Source organism: Cimex lectularius, unplaced genomic scaffold (assembly GCF_000648675.2).
Source record: "Cimex lectularius strain Harlan isolate CLEC.00 unplaced genomic scaffold, Clec_2.1 scaffold26, whole genome shotgun sequence".
Taxonomy (NCBI): Eukaryota; Metazoa; Arthropoda; class Insecta; order Hemiptera; family Cimicidae; genus Cimex; species Cimex lectularius.
The window spans coordinates 2041268-2062573 of NW_019392721.1; the positions used below are offsets into that span (position 1 = coordinate 2041268).

A 21306-nucleotide genomic window follows, 5' to 3' on the forward strand; every position below is an offset into this window, starting at 1 on the left:
AAAATTAATATAAAAAACACAAAACACGAATGGCATTACTCCTGGTCATCTGGTCTGTCGAGGGGTTGTGTCGCTCGGTATTAATTCCATCTCAGCATTAATTTTAACTGCAAGGTACGTGGCATGATGGAAAGAAACAGTGAAAAAAGGGCAGAAATAAGTTTAAGGTGTAGCCAACTACACGGACTGAGAGGACCAGTTCCAACCTTACTATACAAAATAAAATATTATTATACAGATTTGTTTAACTGTTCTAAAGCCTGTGTGGACATGTATTCAAACATAGCAATATTAAAAATAATACAAACACTACTAAATAAAATCTTATGTAATATTGTCAATGTCTTTTTTTATTTCTTTACAATCGTTACTGTTTAAGAATTATTTTTGTGTTCAATGATAACTATAAAATAAAAAATTCTGAAGGATGAGGCTAAAGTTTCAGAAGAGTGTTGAAGGCTTGGGATATGATTGGTGAATTTGGATAAGGAATGTGGGGAAAGTTGAAAGGTATTGAGGCCATTTGCTTGATTTAATATATCNATTAAACCCTAGGTTTATTATGACTTAGAATGTAGCTGAAAATGTTAATGTAGGAAAATATATGATTTCTTGGTTTAATATGCAGTTATTTCTTGACCGTTCTTCAGAGCTGCTTGTAGGACATGGAATATAAAGCAAGTGTCATCAGCAAATAGATGAAATTGGGGGAAATTAAGAACTAACGGAATATCGTTTAGAACCTTGGAAAAGAGTAAAGGACAAAGAATAGAGCCTTGGGGTACACCAGCTGAGGGGTTTGCCCTGAGACCCATGCTGCTTTAGCAACCAAAGAAATACAAATTTTTTAAATAATATGGATTGTATAAGCCAAATTATTTAGTTTTAAAAATAAAACATATATTTCTCATAATTTAGATATAATTTTTTAACAAAATAAAGCAAGCTATTCTTTTATTTCACGGCATAACTTCACATGAAACCATTTTTTTTTTCAATTTTTTTTTCAATTTTATTTTCAATTCAAATCATTCTATAAATTCTCATCAGTATATTGTATACATCTCCATACCTTACAAAACTGCTTTTTAAATATAAGAAATATTGACAGGTTTTAGCAGCTTCCCACTGTCTTCTGATGTTGTTTCTATTTATTTTCTTAGTTGTTCTTGCTTAAATTAAAATAAATAAATCAAACATCTAAACTTGAAAAATATGTTTATTCCTCCATAAACAACTGATGTATGCCAAACAATATTGCATTCAAGTTTTTAACAATGAAAAAACCTTTTATAAGCAATGTTCTTCCAAGTAAAAATGGTTAAAGTAAAAATGTCACTAGTTATAAATTAAAAAACATCCTAAATTAAAACATTGGTATTACTTTTTGACAATAAAACAGTACATAATATATAAATCTGAACAATTAAAGAAAGTAATCAAAAATAAAAATACGAGCAGACAGTATACAAAATCTTTTTGTATTTTAAGTATAGTTGCAAGCAAAAACTATTTTCTTAAATTAATGTAACTCAAATGCAACAAAATTGACAACACAACCATTTGAAATATTTGCGACAAACGGAACACAGAATGAAACAAAAACCATAAAACAAGAATATAAATAATTCAAAGCTCTCTATCAAACAATAGTACAATATTCTATGATAAATATAAAATAATCTAAAATTCTTATGATGTCAGCTTTTTAAAAAACAGAAAAAGGTCCTTTTCTTCCGTTGTGAGTAAAGCTCGAGTGAAGTGTTGTTACAAATGTAATCATTTGACTTGTTCATCTCAGTATTCGGATTCATCAAGACGATCTGAAAAATAAAAAGCTGGTAAATTAAATTGATTACGCAAGTTTTAAAGGATATACACTTCATTTCCCCAGACTTTATTGTTGACATAACAGAATGCTAAAAATTAAAATGTTTGCCCTAATGTAAATTTAAATCAAATTCAAGAGCTAATATTTTTTTTAAATTTATTTAACTTGCACGAGGAATTTTTAAATCATAATTGTGTTTTAACATGTAACCAAACATCTATAAAACAATGTTGTTTTTCCTTGTATTTTAATTGTTTTTCAATTGTTATTTAATTCTATTTGTGTCTGACAATGTATTCCATATTTTGGTTGAATGAAAAAGTCCTTTTCAAAAATTTGTCATAAATTGTCATTAAATAATTAAAATAACTAAATCAAAGAACAATCTTGGAACTATTGTTCCTGACAAAATTGATAATAAAAAAGCCTCAATTATTCTACTAGAAAATTTAAAACATTTAATACTGAGTGACAACATAAAAAAATACTGTTAATTATTCTACATGCATATCCACAAGGATTTATTTTTCTCCTAAATTGTTTTGTTTAAGAAATTGTTAACTGGGTTGAAGTATGAATTCAATAGTTATTCTGTAATCCAAAATTTCAATGATTTTTCTTTAAAAAAATGAACAATATTTTTTTTATTGACCAGATAATTTAATTTAAACAGTATAATTTTAAAGGTTTAAAATGACACAACTTCTTAAAATGATTTTATTTTCTGTTGAGTTTGACTTAAATTAACTAATTACTGTCTTGTAGCTGAAACAAAATAATTTGGTTAGAAATATATCTGCATGAAAACTATTTGAATTATTTGTTAGTAATAATAAACAAAAAAATCAAAGGTGTTAAATTTTTACTATAATATTTAATTGTAAATCCATGCTTAATATATTGGTAAAAATATTGATAAAACTGAATAGTCGACACTTAAACTAACCTAACCTTTTAATATCTGATTTCAACTATCAAAACAGTTTGATGTCCCAATGGAGTATTTATCAAACTTGACAACAATTTATCAATACTGCTCAATTGTATGTGCTATTTTACCATAAAAATAGTTTGCATTAGTTTATCCATACTTTTAGCATATTTCTGTTTCTTTATTAACTTCCCAGTTTAAAAAAGAAACTACATCAAACTGGTGATTTTTAAAATAAACCTTTAATTTTAATTTGTTTGTTTTTTTCTTTTATACTGTAATTATAAAAACAAACAATTTGAGTTTGTTTTTCCTTAGAACAGTTTAATCGCTCCACATAATGAAATATGAACATCCTAATCAATTATTGAAGCTTTATTCAATTTTTAAAAAAGTAGGTACCATACCAGTATTAAACATTCGTGATGATATGTATTGATAAAAAATCCCTACTTTTTAGTCTTCATGCTTGTTTTAATTACATATATAATAAAATTCACCAGTTAAATCAATAGCTACAATAATAATTTTAGTGGAAACGGCACAAGTTTCTTAATTTATGATTTTCATAACAATTATTACTTTAATTCTTAATCATAGTTAGGACTTTTGATTATTATAATGATAGTAATTTTGTTAAAAAGGCTTTCAAAACTGTTAGAAGTGAAAAGACAAGTGCAGTGTTAAATAAATGATGAATTATGAAAAAAAAAGTGAAAATTTCAAATGTTACAATTCAAAGTCCGAAGCAAACTGCACCTTTTTTTCAAAATGGAAAAATATAGTCATTTTTAAATTGATGGAACTAATTTAATTGACCAAAATAAAGGGTACTTAAATTTATCCAGCACCAAAATTTATATGCATATTTATCGTTCATAAAGCAGAATGGTCAGAATTTGTACAAAAAGAAATATACATATAATAACAAGAAAACGGGCAAAAATGGGCAATTAATCGGAATGTTAACGGCCAACAGTTTTAACACCCTTTAATGAGCAAAATTAGAACATTTCAAAAATGCATAATTATTAATTTGTTAATCCATTTTGTTAATTCTGTTATTTATGTACAGTTTTTATGTTGTCACATCAAGATTCTACCGTAGGAATGTTTCAAAAATTGACAATGGAAAAAGAAATAGACAAAAATATTACTTAAAAACAAAATATTTTTCTCACTATACAAACTGGGAGATTATTTGCAGTGCATTAACTTGATATAAAAAAAAAAGTTACTATCATTTCTGCTTCAAAAATTCTCATTTTCTCTCTCACATGCAAACACAATTTGAACAAAGGACATTTAGCAAAGAAAGACCTTATAAAGCGAAATTGATAAACCTTCGGATAGTCTAGGTTGATCATTTTAAAGTTGTATGATAAAAGTAGCTGGATGGTAAAAGTAATAAATTCTAGAGTAGATGAATAAAAGGTGGAGTTTACTCCATGTGATATATAAGATATACAATATTATTTTTGTTATTAATATAAATTTAATTAAGAGGAAAATGTTAGACTCCAATAACAATCATCAATTTTGCAAATCAATGTTAACTTAAGTTATCGAGGTACCTCCTAATATGATTGTGACCTTATGGGCAAGTCAAGAACTGATGAAAACCCTTCATTAGTTTCCCTCTGGGTTTCATGTTTCTTGAGGACCAGATGTTTCAGGTTCTCTTGGAGTTAGTGTGCTATCAGGCGAATGGTTAGGATTATTACATCGGGAACTTGAAACTCTAGGACAACGAACTACAATTCCTTTTGTAGTCTGTGAGTTCACCGGTTCAATTTGTGAGTTGTCCTGTAAAATTTTGAACGTTTTCGACGGGACTATATCATAATCCTCAAAATTGCCTGACTGGCGATTGCGATCTGGGTTAGCCCAGGTGTTGTAATAATTACAGTAGTCGTAATAATTGACACCGTATGTTTCTGGGTTTGGGATTTCTACTTGCATACGTTCAGCGACCTCAGAGGAATTACTTTGAGGATTACTGGCAGGCGATAAGAAAAAGCTGCTATCATCAGAAGTAGATCCTGTGTCATATGGATCCATATCTTCTTGGAGAATCTTAAGTGCAGCAGCGTGGAGCTTTTCCAAAGGCAATTTTCTAAAATGGCGCCCTTTTTTTCTACTCAGCAAACTTTGGACCAACTCTTTTACTAATCTGTCAGTGGCAGTTGGAGAAAGTGGAGAGTTGATGCCACTAGATGAGCTCAGGCTTTCTTGCTCTCCAATGTTTTGAGTATTAAGAGGTAATGTCAGTCTTTCTCTTTTCATCGCTAGAGGCTCATGATCAACATTCTCTTGTTCTACTCCACACTCATCCTGTAATAATTTGAATAATCTGGAATGTGTTGCTGCCCTTTGGTACCTCGTCATTTTCCTTAATTCACTTGTGCATTCTGCATCACTACCTGTATCAGTCTCAGAAATATGTCTACTTATATCTGATGTGACTCCTGAATCATCTTCCTCACTCTCCTCTAAGGATGTCAATTTTTCCAATTTGCACTTAGTCTGTATTTCTGAGTTCTGACAAGGTTCAGCTTTTTCTTCAGTGCTTTTTTCTTTTTCGACATCACTTTCTTCATTATCTGAACTTGAATCGCTACTATCCTCATCAGAGTTATCAGTCTCTTCTTCACTACTACTTGTTTCATTAGAAGAATCATTGCTTTTAGGAAGTAATGTTTCAGTCTCATGTTTTTCTTCATCACACGTTTCCGCTTCTTCATCTTCAGCATTTTCATTCTCTTCAACATTCGATGGAACTTCGACTTCACTTCCACTGAAATTTTCACTTTCTGATAACCCTTTTTTCACAGTCTGAATGCTTGTGCTGCTAGAATCGTCTTCCCAGTGATAGTCGCTTTCTTCGTGTTTTGAATCATCTTCAGATATCAGAGATTGTGTTTCATTGACCGTATTAGGAGATTTTGCAATATCTGTTTCTTTATCATGTATATCTCTCCAAAAGTCTGTAGGCGATTCCGAATCACTTTTTTCACTTCCTGTCATTGTCACTTCTGAGACATCTTTTTGCATTGATTTTCTCTTCAACAAATTTAAATTAATGGTCGCAGTTACGTCTGGATCGCTATTCTCTTTTATTATTTCAGTAATGATTAAATTATCTGAATTTCCTTCCTTTTCCTCCGAATTAGCATTGACTTCACTGTTTCCTACTATCACAGTGGTTACTTCTTCATCATTTTCTGATCTACTGATTTTGAATTGCAAAGGTAAACGAACAACAACAGGGGAATCATCATCTTCCTCATTATTGTTCAGGGTTGATGGTGAACTACCTGCGTCACTTTCATCAATTTCTTTCTTTATTGCATGCTTCTTAAAGCTTTCTGCATCACTCGAATGCTCACTCTCTTCAAATATAACACTCAGTTGATGAGGAAGTTCAGAATCTGATTCTTCCTCTTCAAGTTCTTCCAAATCACTTTCTTCAGAACTTGAATCGGGACTCTGGGAAATATACACATTTAGATTTGGTACTGACTTAATACTTTGAAGCGCAATCGGTTTGCACTCTTCTTCCACTTCTGTATCAGTGTCAGATTCATCAGAATTTTCATTTTGTTCCGGCGAATTATCAGATTCTCTATTATTGTCATCTTTACTGTTTTGCTCAGCTGACTGGACATTTTGAGGGGTCGGTAATTGCTGCTGATTTTGAGCTGCAAGTTGGGCATCGTAATATTGTTTTTGAGCCGCCGCTTGCAATTCAGCTTGTTTTTTAAACATGTGACCATAATAGGACATTTCATCGCTCGAAGAATAGCCAGAGTATTCTTCTGAATCGCTGGGGTAGGTGGGTACGTATGGATACATGGGATACGGACTATATCTAATTGCAGCGGCATTCATCTGAGCCATGTATGCACACATGGCATTATAATGTTCCCAAAATTTTTGCTGTTCCTCTGGATTTTTTGGAGGGTAGTACCAATAATTGGGATTGGGGTAGTATGGAGGAGGTGTATTAGGATCCCAACACATATTATTATCTGCACCCACTGGAGCTGTAGCTATAACAAATAAGACACATCTCCTATATGATTTGCCTCAAATAAATAAATTCAATCCAATTGTTGAAATTATAATATATGTTTATTAAAATAACCAAGAATCGGATGTACTATTTTGTGTCATAATTCAAATTCTTTTATGAACTCAATGATAGTATTTAGATTTTCTTTGAATTTTATTTTGTATTGAGTACTTGATTAATGGGTTGGGTTTTTAAAATCCGTCCATGCCATCATTAGTCATCAGCAGTTTATGCAGTTTTCTGTACATTTGTGTTATAGTTACATTTTAAACAAAAATCTATTTCAGAGCTGACAATTAACACTATTGTGATTGCAAACATTGCTTTTTTTTCTTTATTTAAAAAAAATAACATTGTCTTTTATTATTTTTATAAATAAATAACAGATTAAAATTAAATGTTATTCATATAAAAATTAATTACCTTGAGGAGGGAAAACCCTATTGACTAGAAATGTTTCTGCACCAGGATTTTGAAATGGGCCTGTCAATTTTAATTTTTTTTAAAAATTAAAATCTCTATAAAAAATAATATATGTAAACATACCAGTAGCTTCTTCGTCAGAACCAGTTATCTTTTGCAAAACTCTAAAGGATCTGGACTGAATAGGATTAGAGGTTCCTTGACTCCAACTGTTTTGACTTTGCAACTGTCTACTTCCGTCTACACTGTAAAAAAATAAACCATCCATAATTATAAACTTGTAACAATTGTTATATATTATGTAATATCCAACCTTGTTGTTCTCTGCAAATTATCTGAATGGGGAGAGTTTTGGTTTGGTACAGACTGTTGTGAAGAATAATTTCTAGGTGATTCAGCTCCTTCAATTTGAATTGGAATTATTCTAGTTTTAACTTGTTCTTGTGTCATTGGAGCCCCTTGCTGTTGAAAATTTGGTACTTGTTGATAAACTGGAGAAGGTGATTGCTGCTGATAAACAGGAGATTGGTACTGTTGATGACTGGGCTGCTGTGGTTGATAAGTCGGTTGAGGTTGAGAAGTCGGTTGTGGTTCCCTACCTTCAATCTTTAAGAAAAAATAAGTTTTTAATTGTAAAATTCAATTGATCATGAAATTTTTTAATCAAGGTTGTTTACTTGGATTGGTATGACTCTAGTTACAGAACCAGTTGGTTGTTGTTGAGATAGATTTTGTGGTTGTGGAGATTCAACTTGGTTTTGTCTGATAGCCCATGGTGGTGGAGATTCTTTAGATTGTTGACGACTGGTCATCCAAGGTGCAGGTGACTTTGTTGCACTTCCTGGTGTCGGTGGCATTTGTTTTGGTGGTGTTGGCGGTTGTTGGTTTGTTGGCATCTGCAATGGGGTGGGCTTTGTGTTTTGCACTGGGATGACTACTGTGTGATGTGATGGCTCATAAGCTGGTTGCTGTTTATTGTCAAAAAGGACTTCTGCTGGTTTGGGTTGGATGTAAACTGGCTGTACAGGGATGTAAGGTGGGCCGCAGTTTGAAACAGGAACTGGTTTTGGTGAAACTGGTTTCAATTGTACTTGAATTGAAGCTTGAGTGTTATTTGGGTCAAAAGATGATTTTGGAGGTTGGTTTGTCGGTCTAAGCGGTGCATGACATGGAATCTCAGCCACAAAATCACTCGGAGGTGGTCTATATTGGTTGGCAGGTCCTACAGATCTTAAAGCAGGGCGATTTTGGATATCATTGAGATAACTTGGAGGAGATCTGTTTCCGTTCTTAGGACCACTTCCATTCTGACCATAATTAGCCTGAGTGTTTTGGTATGATGTATTTGCTTCAGGCAATGGAGGAGGAGGTGGTGGAAAATTCATAGCTCCAGTGAATGAAGGTGTGCCTGGAGTTCCTGGATTTTGCAATGGTGGAGGTGGCGGGGGGAAATCTGGAGCATCATCACTGTTAGTGTTAAAAGCTGGCAATGGTGGGGGAGGAGGAAATCCAGAGTGCTCAGGTGAAACAGGCATTGGTGGAGGAGGAGGTAAAGATGGAGAAGATTGCCCGTGTGAAGGAGTGTTTGAAAATCCGCCCCCAGGTGGGAAGACTGGTATTGCTATTTGAGGCTGCATCGCTGCTAATGCTGATGGTGGCAGGGGCTGTGTTGGTGCTCCAGGTGGTCTTTGCTGTAATTGTGGCGTGCAACTGAAATTATTTAAAAAGCAAAATATTTTTATCTTTAAATATTACCCAAAATCCTTATGTTTATAGTATTTATTTATTTTGTTGTATGATGAAAGAAAAAACTATGACTCAAATTTTTTTGACATTTTGATCTCTGTTTAATCAATTAAAGGTACAGTATCTGATTTTAAAACAAATATAAATTTGTTTTCAGCCCTGAACCCTCTTAAAAGCTCAAAATATTTTTTTAATCAATTGAATCAATTTAAACAATTGGAATACATGAGTCCTTACCATCTTCCAGAAAATGGAAAACAAAATAAATATATAATTTATATTTTCACCATACTTTATTGATTTTATTATTACTTTATATTATTTTCTCTACACACTTTATATTATTTTTTTGTCGTAGTGGCAACTTGCTTTAGGGGTTATTTCTCAGTCTATTAAAAATAAACAATAAAGTAAATGAATCCAAAAATATGCTTTTGTATATATATGTTATTATTTAGTAAAATTTATGCAAATATTTTTTTACCTTTCACCATATATTCTTGTGAGAGATCAGAACCATAACAATCTAAATAATTTTTTTTATCAAATTTGAAATGTCCAAAGAATGGCTAATGTGGAAACACAAGTTACTTACGTACTTTATAAGTATCGGGTTGTCCGGAAAATAATGCAGGATTTTAAGTTTTCATTAAAAAAAATCTATATAAAATATTCTGTTTACGTTTACAGGATTACTCATTTGTATGAATGTCAACACTTATTAATCCTCTTCCAAATGATATTGTTTGTTTACCTCTGTAGCATTCCGCTACTTGGAAATAATTCAGTCATCCTTATAATGTCAAAGCGAGAATTTCGTACGATTTTCTTTTACGAGTTTAAACTCGGCCGAAGCGGAGCCCAAACGGCTAGAAACATTAACCAAGTCTGGGGCGAGGGTTGTGTTAATGAGTGCACTGTGCAAAGGTGGTTTAAAAAATTTCGGGAGGGAGATTTCAGCCTTGAAGATGAAGAAGGTCGTGGAAGGCCTTCCTCTCTTAATGATGATGTTCTGCGATCAGTGGTGGAAGAAAACCCCAAAACAACTGTTCGAGAACTTGCAGAGCAACTCAAAGTCAGTAAAACGACCGTCGCTGACCACCTCAAGGCGATTGGAAAAGTGAAAAAACTCGAAAATTGGGTTCCACACTCATTAAACGATCGCCAAAAAAATCAGCGCTTTGATGTTTGTGCATCACTTCTTTGTCGAAACAAAAATGACCCATTTCTGGCCAGAATTGTTACATGTGACGAAAAGTGGATTCTCTACGATAACACTAGACGTTCTGGACAGTGGCTCGACAAAGGAGAAGCTCCAATACATTTTCCAAAGCCCCCAACTCATCAAAAAAAGGTAATGGTTACGGTATGGTGGGCTTCATTTGGTTTAATACACTACAGCTTCTTAAATCCTGGCGAAACCATCAATGCTGAATCATACTGTAACCAAATTAATACCATGCATCAGAAATTGGCAGTAATGAAGCCCTCTTTGGTCAATCGGAAAGGGCCCATTTTGTTGCATGACAACGCTCGACCACATGTGTCACGTGTAACGTCACAAAAATTATTGGAGCTTGGCTATGAAACTTTGCCTCACCCACCCTACTCTCCGGACCTCTCGCCTACTGACTACCATTTTTTTAGACACCTGGACCACTACTTACAACACATAATATTCAAAAATCAAACGGAACTGGAAAATGCATTTATTGACTTTATCAATTCTAAAAATTCTGAATTCTACTCAGACTGAATTAATAAGTTACCAACACGTTGGGAGAAATGTATTGAGAGTATGGGAAATTATTTTGATTAAAGAACATTGCTTTAAAGTAACTAGTTTCTTTTTTTTTGTTTAATACCAAAATCCTGCATTATTTTCCGGACAACCCAATACATACTTTAAAATTTATTCTCCTCTTCTTCCTTCCTGGTTGTTGGCTTATTTGAAGAGCTTTTTTCAGGTGTTTTTTAGCCATTGAACATACGATGATATCAATTTCAGAGTACAAGCCTCCCCTCTTCAGTCACGTTTCATTTTTGAATTGATGTGTTTCCAAAAATGAAATAAGACTGAAGAGGGGAGGCTGGTGTCCCTGAAATTGATATCTTCAATAAAATGTTGAATGGTTGAATGCGCCTGAAAAAATATCTTCATACTTTAAAATATGATCCGATTTTGTAATTGGTCCCGTTCATTTATTTAATATATTAATTTTGTTCAAATTTACTAGCAGAGAAATTTTTCTCATGAGATGACAGTCGACCAAAGCATATATTTTAATGTATATTTTTTTATAATTTAGTTCCAAATCATTACTATTTCTCACAAATATTGAACATTGATATTATTTTTAAATCAGTATGGTATAAGTTATAATGTTCATTTTCAAAGATCAAAATGTCTCTCAATTGAATTATATATTATGAAATGAATGTAATTTTTATAAAAATGAGGAATTAACAAACTACTTTGAATTATTATACAACAAAAATAAATATCGCATGTAAATATAACTCTTTACAGAAGAGATACTAGAAATAGTACATATTTACAATGTGAAAGTTAGGATAGAAAAACACACTTAGAGAACATGCAATAATTTTATAAAAATTTCACATAGTCCACATTTTTTTTCTTTTCAGTCAAGGAAATAGCATGCAAAGAGATAGGTAAAATAAAAACCACATTGTGTTATTCCACAATATATTTATAAATAAATATTAGTGCAAATTTGTACAAAATAATATAAAACAAGTGCAATGTTTGTTTTTTCTGTTAGTTACATCACACTCCTATTTACAAATCATACCTATCTTCCATGTGAGCATTTCGGCTGATCCTTTTCGCCATTCTGGGACTCCTGATCTGAGCTAGGTCCAACCCCCCAGGCGTATATGTGAACGGCTTTTTGTCTTTTGTCATCATCGCATTCTGAATAGCAGCTGGAGGCTCGTAATGCTTTTTGGGTCCGATCTAGACATTACATCGATTATTTTGTGTTTCATAAGCATAATTAAAATGGTATACCTCTGATGCGATTCGGACAGGTGGTATGCTTCCTTGAACAGGTGGTGGAGGAGGTGGGGGCGGACCTCCTGCTGAAAATCCTGAAGAAAGAGATTTAGTTAATAATTATGTAATCCTTGACACTAATGAATAATTATTATTCCTATGTTCAGTTATTTTTTTCTTTTTATACTATGTGAGTATTTATAAGACACTGCCTTTTATTTTAACGCTGTCTATTTTTATTGTACAACTAAGTTTTTGAAAGATAATTTTTTACATAGAATCTACTAATGATAACACAATTTTAATAAGTGGGAGCTTTTTATTTCTTTTTATCTCATGTTATGCTCCATTTTTTCACACAGTTTGAAAGTCCTTTCCATTCTAAAAATGATACCGAAAACTCAAAAATACATTGATTTGTTCTCAAGATATTGACATTTCCTTCACAGCTCGATAATTTCAATTTACCGTGTAGCTGATTGTTCTCATTTAAATTTTTATTATAATATCTACAATGTAGAAATTATATTTTCATATTTTATTCCAATAAAATTTCAATTTTTTTAACCATGATAAATGGAAATTATCGAGTTCTGAAGGAAACCTATATCCCAGAACAATTCTATGCAGTTTTGAGTTCCTGGTATCATTAGATAGATATATAGACAGACATATTTTTATTGATACATGTATACATAATTTACAAAGAAATAATTGACATAAGCATTACAGCATGGATAAAAAATCCATCTGCCATTGTTTTTGGTATCATTATTGAGAATGTAAAAGACTTAAAAGTGTGAAAAATATGGCATTTCATTTGAAGAAAAAAAAGTTGATCACTGTTCAGCTTAGTTCTATATTAAATACTTTTACAATAAAACTGTAAAAAAGTAAAAATTAAAAGTAGGCCTTAAAAAAATTAAAATAAAATAGTACATAATATAATAAAATTATCTAAATATGTAAAATATGAAGAAAAAAGAGAGTCCATTGTTTCTGTATTAACTTTTTATGATTATATGCAATGAAAAATACACAAAGTGGGTCTTTTATGGCAGAAATTATTCAATAAGCATCTTGCTAAGGATTTGCCAAGTTCGCGAATAAAAGTAATTTTTTTTTTTAGTTTTACAACTACAATAAACTGATCTTCAATATGACATCTCAAGAGAAAATGCAAAATTTTATCCTCGCAAAATATTAAAAAACTATATAATAAAAGTTAATGATTCTAGGCAATTAGTAATAAAACAGAAAATACTTGTCATCAAATGAGACTAATTAAACAATTGTATTACAGATCTATGATCGTACCTGTTGATCCATTGCTTGCGGCAATTTGGCTCGATTGGCGCCTGCAACAAAAAAAGTAAGTGTTATTTATATGTTTTTTTTTAATTGATTCTAAAATGTAACCACCTGCACTAGTTTTGCACAATTGACATTTTTTTAAAAATTACTTTACACATAGAAACACCCATTTGATAGTAGGTGTAGAACAAGTGTACATTTCAACAAAACTTAAAAAAAACGTTGTTTTTTAATACAAAAATTGATAATTTGTTCAAAAATTTATCATATATTAATCTATTATATGTTTTTAGTTGGTCCAATTAGCCAAAGTATTTATTTTGCATAGTAATTAACAACTTCAAAATGGCAAAAAGAGGTAAAATGTGAAAGGTTGTTGGTTGAGATGGAGACTTGGTGTCCGAGTGGATCAAATCATGATAGGTCAAGTGGTTAGAGCAGCAGCATATTGAGCCGAAGGTCGTGGGTTCGAATCCCGCTCATGACACTGACTTTTTCGTCTCAACCAAGACCTTACAAAAGGAGAATTAATTGAAATAATTAATATGGTCAATTAGACTACTAAACATAAATGGATTAATATAATATGTCAAGAAGTAATCACTTCACTAACAGCTCGCTGTGGCCATTTTCATAAATCGCTGAGAATCGAATCCTGATTACAAGACACTTGAAAAATGGCAAAAAGAGATCAAATGTGAAAGGTTGTAGGTTGAGATGTAGACTTGGTATCCGAGTGGATTGAATCATGATAGCTCAAGTGGTTAGAGCAGAGGCATATTTACCCGAAGGTCGTGGGTTCGAATCCCACTTATGACACTGACTCTTTCATCTCAACCAAGACCTTACATAAAAAGAAGAATTAGTTAATTGAAATAATTATTATGATCAATTAGACCCCTAAACATAAATGGATTAATGTAATAATTAACTTAACATCATATAACCGATAAAGTTAAACTTTAAAACTTAAGTAAAGACAAATAAAAACTGGTTGTGCCTAATTATGTTTTTAAAATATTTTGTTCTTTTTTTAAATTATTATTATTTTTGTATTTTTAAACTAGAGAATGACATTGTCGTCAGCCAATAATGTTTCTAAAAATTAAATGCTCCTTCGTAAAAATAATAATTGCAGGCAGCAATTTCCGTACATAACAGATTTCTTATTTCGCTTTTTGCAAAGTGAAGCAAATAAATGTGAGGCCGGTGGCTAAATATTTCCCACGGTCCGACTTAATTAGTCCAACGTAACTAAAATGCCCCTGGGGGCGATGCTTTTTTTATCGTTGCACATTTATAATTGCCTATGTAAATAGATCAATTAAAAGTGAAAACGCTAATTTGCCCTTGAGAAAAAAATCCACCCCTGGGAGATAATCCAGTTGGGAATGAGTTTTAGCAGCGATCTTGATACGCCTGTATAGCATTTGCGTGGGTAGACCGTCGTAAAAATCTTGTCCTGCAGTTCTAGACCCGGTTTGGCTCGGCTCTAAACCCCCATGGGAATGCAACCACGGAATGTCTAATGCTTATAGTCTCCAAGAACTTTTACTCGCCTTAACAATTTTATAACGTATATTTTTGCAACAAATACTCTTTAAAATAGGCCACACAAGATGATGTATTTAAAACACCGATAAAAACTCATCAACACAAACAAAAGTGTTTAAACATTCAATGTTGTTAAGTTGTCATTTTTCCTTCTGACACAGATAAAAAATAGAATCATCATCAGTATCAAGTTTAACTTTTAATAAACGGCCCTTCCAAAGTGATATATCATTTCTTTGACATTGATTGCAATATATTTTGACTATATTTCAACGAGATCGTAAATAGTATGTCGAACTCTTTTAAGAGTTGTCCACCGCGATTCTTTTTTAAAACTACAACCTCATCGTTATTTCATTTTTAAAGTAATTTTCATGGTCATCGGTTTTGACGGCTGACGGAAAACGGTTGTCAGCAGTTGATATATGACATTTACGTCATGACACGACCCTAGAATTTCTATTTTCATACTATATTTTATAGTAGCATTAATCCAAAATACATTCCCCCCCCACAAAAAAACTGGTTTTGACTCTTTCTTCTAGTTTTTAAAAAAATTAACAATAACTAGGGTGCTTACTTTAACGCCCTACTTTATGTGTGACATCATGTGAGATTATGTCTGGTGATAGACACACCTTTTTTACACAGAATAAGAACATGCACATATTAATCTACACATAATAAGTATAATGGTGAAACGAATCTTTACAATTGACCAAAAGGTAAGGACTAAAGGAAAAAGAATGCATTTGCAGTTTTTAAATTAGAGGTGTTGGTGGATGTGCAGCAATTTCTCGAAGCAAAGGGTTTGGGTAGGTGCTCATACGTCTTTTCAGTCTTGAGTAGGCATTGGTGGCAAAGTCGACTACTATCGGTATTTTTAAGTCAGTATGAAGTGTAGTGTTCCTCACGTACCATTAGCTTCTTGTTATTATACCTCATAAGCCGATTTTAAACTGTTTAAACCCGTTTCACTTGAGACTGCTTACTGGTGCCCATATCTCATGTACATCTATATCGGTCCTATCACCGACAAGTATGTACATCGTTTCATGTCGAGAGGTGGTTTAGACTTGTTGAGAAGAAAGTACAACTGCCTGATTCGGTTTCTGAGTTGTTTACTATATGGCCAATATGTTCGTCAAATATAAGTTTTTGGTCAAGGTGTAACCCGAGATTTTTAACTTGAAATTTAAATTTTAAAAATAATGTAAATAAGAACAATAATATTTAATTGTTTATAATCAATTTAAAGAAAAAAATGTACCTAAGAAAATGAAATTACAGCAGGATCTCATTGAAAAAAGCAATAAGAAATGTAGATTATCCGCATGTATAAAAAAAAGATATCGGAGATCGTGAGATGCGATCTGGTGTGACGTAGGCTTTAGAAAAACATTTTCTTTATCGTGCCAACGTTTCGATCTTTATTGAGATCATCTTCAGGGCCTGTGTTTTATAAACATTGTATAAATTTTACAAATACATGTAGGATGCGAAAAAAACATCATTGTATAAAATCATTTTTTTTTGTCACATCCTACATGTATTAGTAAAATTTAACCAATGATTATACATCACAGGCCCGGAAGATGATCTCAATCAAGATCGAAACGTTGACACGATAAAGAAAATGTTTTTCTAAAACCTACGTCACACCAAACCGCATCTCACGATCTCCGGAATAATCATTAACTTACAGTCACTAAACACCACATAAAAGAAAAAAGTAGATAGATATTCCACCACCCCATAAGAATGAATGAATAAATCGGAGAGAATATATTTAAGAACTTGAGTATGAATTGTTTGGATCGAGAACCCGGAGCCCAGGTCATCTACACGCCAAAATGGACTAAAAAGTCCCTATTCCAGTCTGACTTTCAATTTTATTTGAAATATTTTACCTTTTGTTACACCTTTGACAACTTTTTCCCATTATGCCATTATATCTCATAAAATATTAATTCTACTGAAAATTTGATTAGATCAATAGAAAGTGCCTTATAAATATTATGGGATTCACTTTTTTAATCAGTTAAAAATCGGTTAGAAGATAAATTGTACGACTTTTTGAGTTTTTTTCTAAAGCCTTAGAGAGATTATCTTGGTTCTGTAAATACTGATAGATCGGGCTGACAAGAAGTTCCCCCTACTAATGAGCTGTAAACACATATACTTGATTTCTCAAAGGTCAGGTCCAGTGTGAAATTGTCATTTAATGGCTAAAATTTTATTTTTCGATTGAAAACGGTCCAAAGAAACAAGATTTTAAAACCTTCTAAAAATTAAATTAATCAATATATCCATCTTCTTGAGGAATACGAGTCTGAAATCTACAGATTGACAGATTATTTCAAACTTTTTTGTTTTTTCTTATGTCCTTATTCAACGTCTTATTCAAAATCTTAAGGATAATTTTTTTAACTGCTTGCAACAGAAAAACCAAATTTTTAACATTAAATTTTACATTGGTGGTAATTGACCTTCAAGAAAATCAAGAAATTACGTACCAATTAATCAATTTAGTACCAGTTACGTACCAATTAAGTCAATTTTAAAGGAAAATTTTCAGTTTTTTTTTAATTTTATTTTCTAAGTGATTTTGTATTTTATTTGCGGTCCATAAGAAATTTAATGCTCTTAACATTGTTGTAATCAAATTTAATGTAGAATTAACACTTTTTTAACGAGGGTTCGCAACAGCAGAGATCATAATATATAAACCCTCAGGGTGCCGGTGTTCTCGGGAAAAAAAACATTTATAAGTATGTCGGGTTCGAATGCAGGGCCGCTGGATTCGAACCCGGGACCTTTACCTTACGGTGATGAGCGCCGTGTCAACGCCTAAACCGTTGCGGTCACCGACGCCCCCGATTAACATTTTATGTTAACAAGTTGTGAAAAATTGAAGTAACAGGAAAAGTTAATTATCTCGAATATAACTGACAATCAGATTTTGGGCAATCGAGACTTACTAGTCCAATTGACATCATTTAGGATAACCTACTGAAGTATTGGCGTCTGTTCACGGGACACCCTGTATATTGTAAGATCTTATTTTCCTTTTACGTCCTTAAGACAGATAAATGCTGGTCTGTGATAGATCTTTATGAGGTCTGCGGGGTGATGAATCTGTTATTTCGGCGTTTCCTATCATTTTGGCCTGCTGAACTCGCCAAAATTTTGATAACGCTGTTTTTCACCCCGTCATATTTTATAAATTAATAATTTGTACGACTAGATAATCAAACCTTTGGCGAGTATTAGCGACCAAAAAGGTGTTACTTACATTACGTTACGTCTAAGTATGTATGTCGTGTCAGTATGGGATGTGACTTCATGCATGTGTTCGTGACTCTTCTTTCCTTGATCATATGGCAATAAGGCTAAAAGCTCTGGTATTTTTCCGGTATTTTGATTGAGATGAACGTGGAAGGGATTCCAATTGTGGGGCCCTTGAGAAAACTCCATATAAGGGGAACGACTTGCAGGCCCCGATTCAAGGGCAGGGTGCCGACGGAAGGCGTCCGTACTCCGTGCCGTAAACACGTCGAAAGGAAAAGGTCGTTCGAGTGAAATCGTAAATTTATTCCGGCTGGGACAAATAAAAGGGAAAGGACGACGTTCAACCAGGAGGGTCACTGGACCTGGACCGCGCAGCCTTCCTGCCATCACTAGACATATCAGATTCAAGCATGGGGTCGACTCTTTTTGAAAATGGAAATAACCGTGTACGTAAACATTTCTGCAAATGGTCCGATTATAACTTCGCTAACATTAATACTTACAGACTAAATAGTTATAGTTCTAAATAGTTTTCAAGTTAAGGGAAGAAAAATTTTGAAAAAAAAAGTTTATTTTATCGCCAATTTTGTACTTTATTGTATTGCTAGGGGCTTTGTTTATGTACAAACCGGTTATCTTTATTGTTTACGCTTTGTTTTATAGCTTCCTTGTTTTGTTTTATTGATTTATTTTTCTGAACGTACCTTTGTTTAATGTTTTGCTTTTTGGTTTATCCTTTTATTTTTGTTTTTTCCCGTTTGCTATCTTGTTTGTCGTTTTCTTTCTTTATTTACGTATTATTTCAATAAATATGGTCTCGTTTAATAAACCATAATTGTTTTTTATTTGTTTTCTCTAAATTACGTCAACTTGCTGTTTGATTTATTCGACACTGTTTACTGAGGTTGCTCTTCATAGTTATATTCTTGCACCAGTGATATCTTATCACATTGCTTGATATACAAAATATTTTGTCTGCAATGAGAAAGTTATGTAATTTTTTAATAATAAAATATATAAATTTTCTACAGAGTACAATGATGATGATGTTGATTAGGATTCGAGTTGTGGTCTTCAAACATACAATATTATTATATCAATGCCCAAGCTTTCGACAAGTTTTATTGTCTTCTTCAGGGTATCTACAGAGATATAGGAACATAGTTAGGTAGGTATCCCCCGAACAAGATAATAAACCTTGTCGAAAGCATGGGCATTGATATAATAGCATTGTATGTTTGAAAACCACAACCCGAATCCTAATCAACATCGTTGTGAAGGCTGGTTGATCCTTGATGAATAAAGTGGAACAAGCTGACTATTACTTAGTTTGAGAGGAGCCCAAGACGTAGCTCAGGCTTTCGACCGGGTGTATCATTCGGGTTTACTGTGGGACTCAAGATACTTCCCGGTGCCTTTTACCTTATCCTACCTGACAGACCGTATCACGTATTTCCTCTTATATACCGGTAAAATCTGGAGTTCTCAAGGAAGTATCCTTGGCCCTATCCTCTTTACAATACACACTGCTGACATTTCTACTCCCAAACACAGTCATTTCCACGTTGCCGACGACACGGCTATCCGCTCTTCTCAATCCAACCCATCTTTGGTATTAGAAGACTTACCGCAAATAGAGAATTAAAGTGAACGTAAGCAAATGTGCTCCGTCACTTTCGCACTAAGAAAATCATTTTGCTTTCCATGACGACTGAATGACATGTGATACCGACTGCTGATATAATAAGATACCTGAGACTATACATTGATAAAGAACATGGAATCCACACACTCGCCTGAAACAAGACATGAACCGCCGTTACAAACTCTTACTGAGACTACTCGACCAAAAAAGATCTCACCTAAACCTTAACAACGAACTGACCATTTCCCAAACTCTCATTTTTCCGATATGGACCTAAGGAGTGGAAATTTGTGGCTTAACCAAACATTCCAATTCATCCCGTATCTAGACTCTCCAATCCAAAATCCTAAGAAAAAGCCTTAATGCTCCCTCCAACGTCTCCAAACCATTCACACTGTTCTCCATATTATATTTGGTAACGACCTTGTAAGAATACATCAGAAATTCCACAATAGCCTTTTTGTACAACAAACTAGTCGTTCAACATCTTTCCCAACTAACCGTGGAATCCTCCACGACGACTAAAGAGGCAATGGCCTACGGATGTGCTTCAGTGATGTGTATGTGTGTGCAGTGTGAGGATGTGTCATCATGGGTCGCTTCTCCCATCATGTTTAATTATCATGTTATACTATGAATTATCAAATTTACTTATTGTAACTAAAATTGCAGGAGTAAATAATAATAATAATAATTTAAAAAGAGAGAGAGAGAGAGAGAGAGAGAGAGAGAGAGAGAGAGAGAGTGAGAGAGAGAGCGAGAAAGAGAGAGTGAGAGAGAGAAGAGCCCAATTCAAATTCAATTGATAGTATCATTATCAGTACGCTGTATAATGTAACTTTTAAAAAATTAACTGTTTGGTTTATTTCATGGCAATACCGCCCTGATTGTTTCTGGAATGATCATTTATTTTGACATAATTGAAAATCTAATTTTAACATCAATGAAATTAATTGCGGCGATTAGGCTACGAAACAGAAGGAAATGGCCCTTTCCAGAGATAAACGCTAATTTCCTTTGGCAATCTAATTAATTTACAACTATTTATAAGAGGTGTTTTCTTTCCCAGTTTCTGGTCTAGTTTCTTCGTTTATTCTGCCAGGAATCATTAACTGTTTTGAAGGGGGGAGGGGTAATCATACGGAGTTCATCAGTCTTGTAAAATCAACTGTAGCGGCCAGTAACTCCTGCGCTAATTCGGGTCTAGACTTGGATTATCGCGCGTTTTATTTTTCGCGTTAATCCACGTTAGTGGTCGTTTTAACGCGATTGCACAGGAAGTTTGTATGTATACATTTGAGACGAGGAAGCGGGCGTAGTGGCTTCCTTTCTCGACCTTCTCTTTCCCTTATTTAGACGATCCATGGCCCCCAACTTTCTATACACGCGTAGTTTATCGTTTTCGGACGTTTCCTTTCATCCTCGGAAGGTTTTTTTTATAGTGTGAAATCAAAAGCTAACGTGATAAAAGTGTAAC

General features: G+C 33.2%; 1 protein-coding gene across 3 annotated transcripts in view; it reads right to left on the reverse strand.

Moving 5' to 3' along the window:
• Positions 1-1685: 1685 nt before the first annotated feature.
• The window catches only part of LOC106663977, an 89104-nt gene continuing 69483 nt past the window's right edge, over positions 1686-21306 (reverse strand). For all 3 annotated transcript variants that reach the window (XM_024226663.1, XM_024226665.1, XM_024226664.1), the window contains 9 exons: positions 13343-13383; positions 12041-12120; positions 11823-11986; positions 7938-8970; positions 7574-7866; positions 7384-7505; positions 7261-7320; positions 4337-6814; positions 1686-1823 (listed from right to left, as the gene is read on the reverse strand). In XM_024226663.1, coding sequence (XP_024082431.1) covers positions 4410-6814; positions 7261-7320; positions 7384-7505; positions 7574-7866; positions 7938-8970; positions 11823-11986; positions 12041-12120; positions 13343-13383 — 4198 coding nt within the window. In that variant the 3' untranslated portion in view covers positions 1686-1823; positions 4337-4409. The remainder of the gene's footprint in view (positions 1824-4336; positions 6815-7260; positions 7321-7383; positions 7506-7573; positions 7867-7937; positions 8971-11822; positions 11987-12040; positions 12121-13342; positions 13384-21306) is intronic.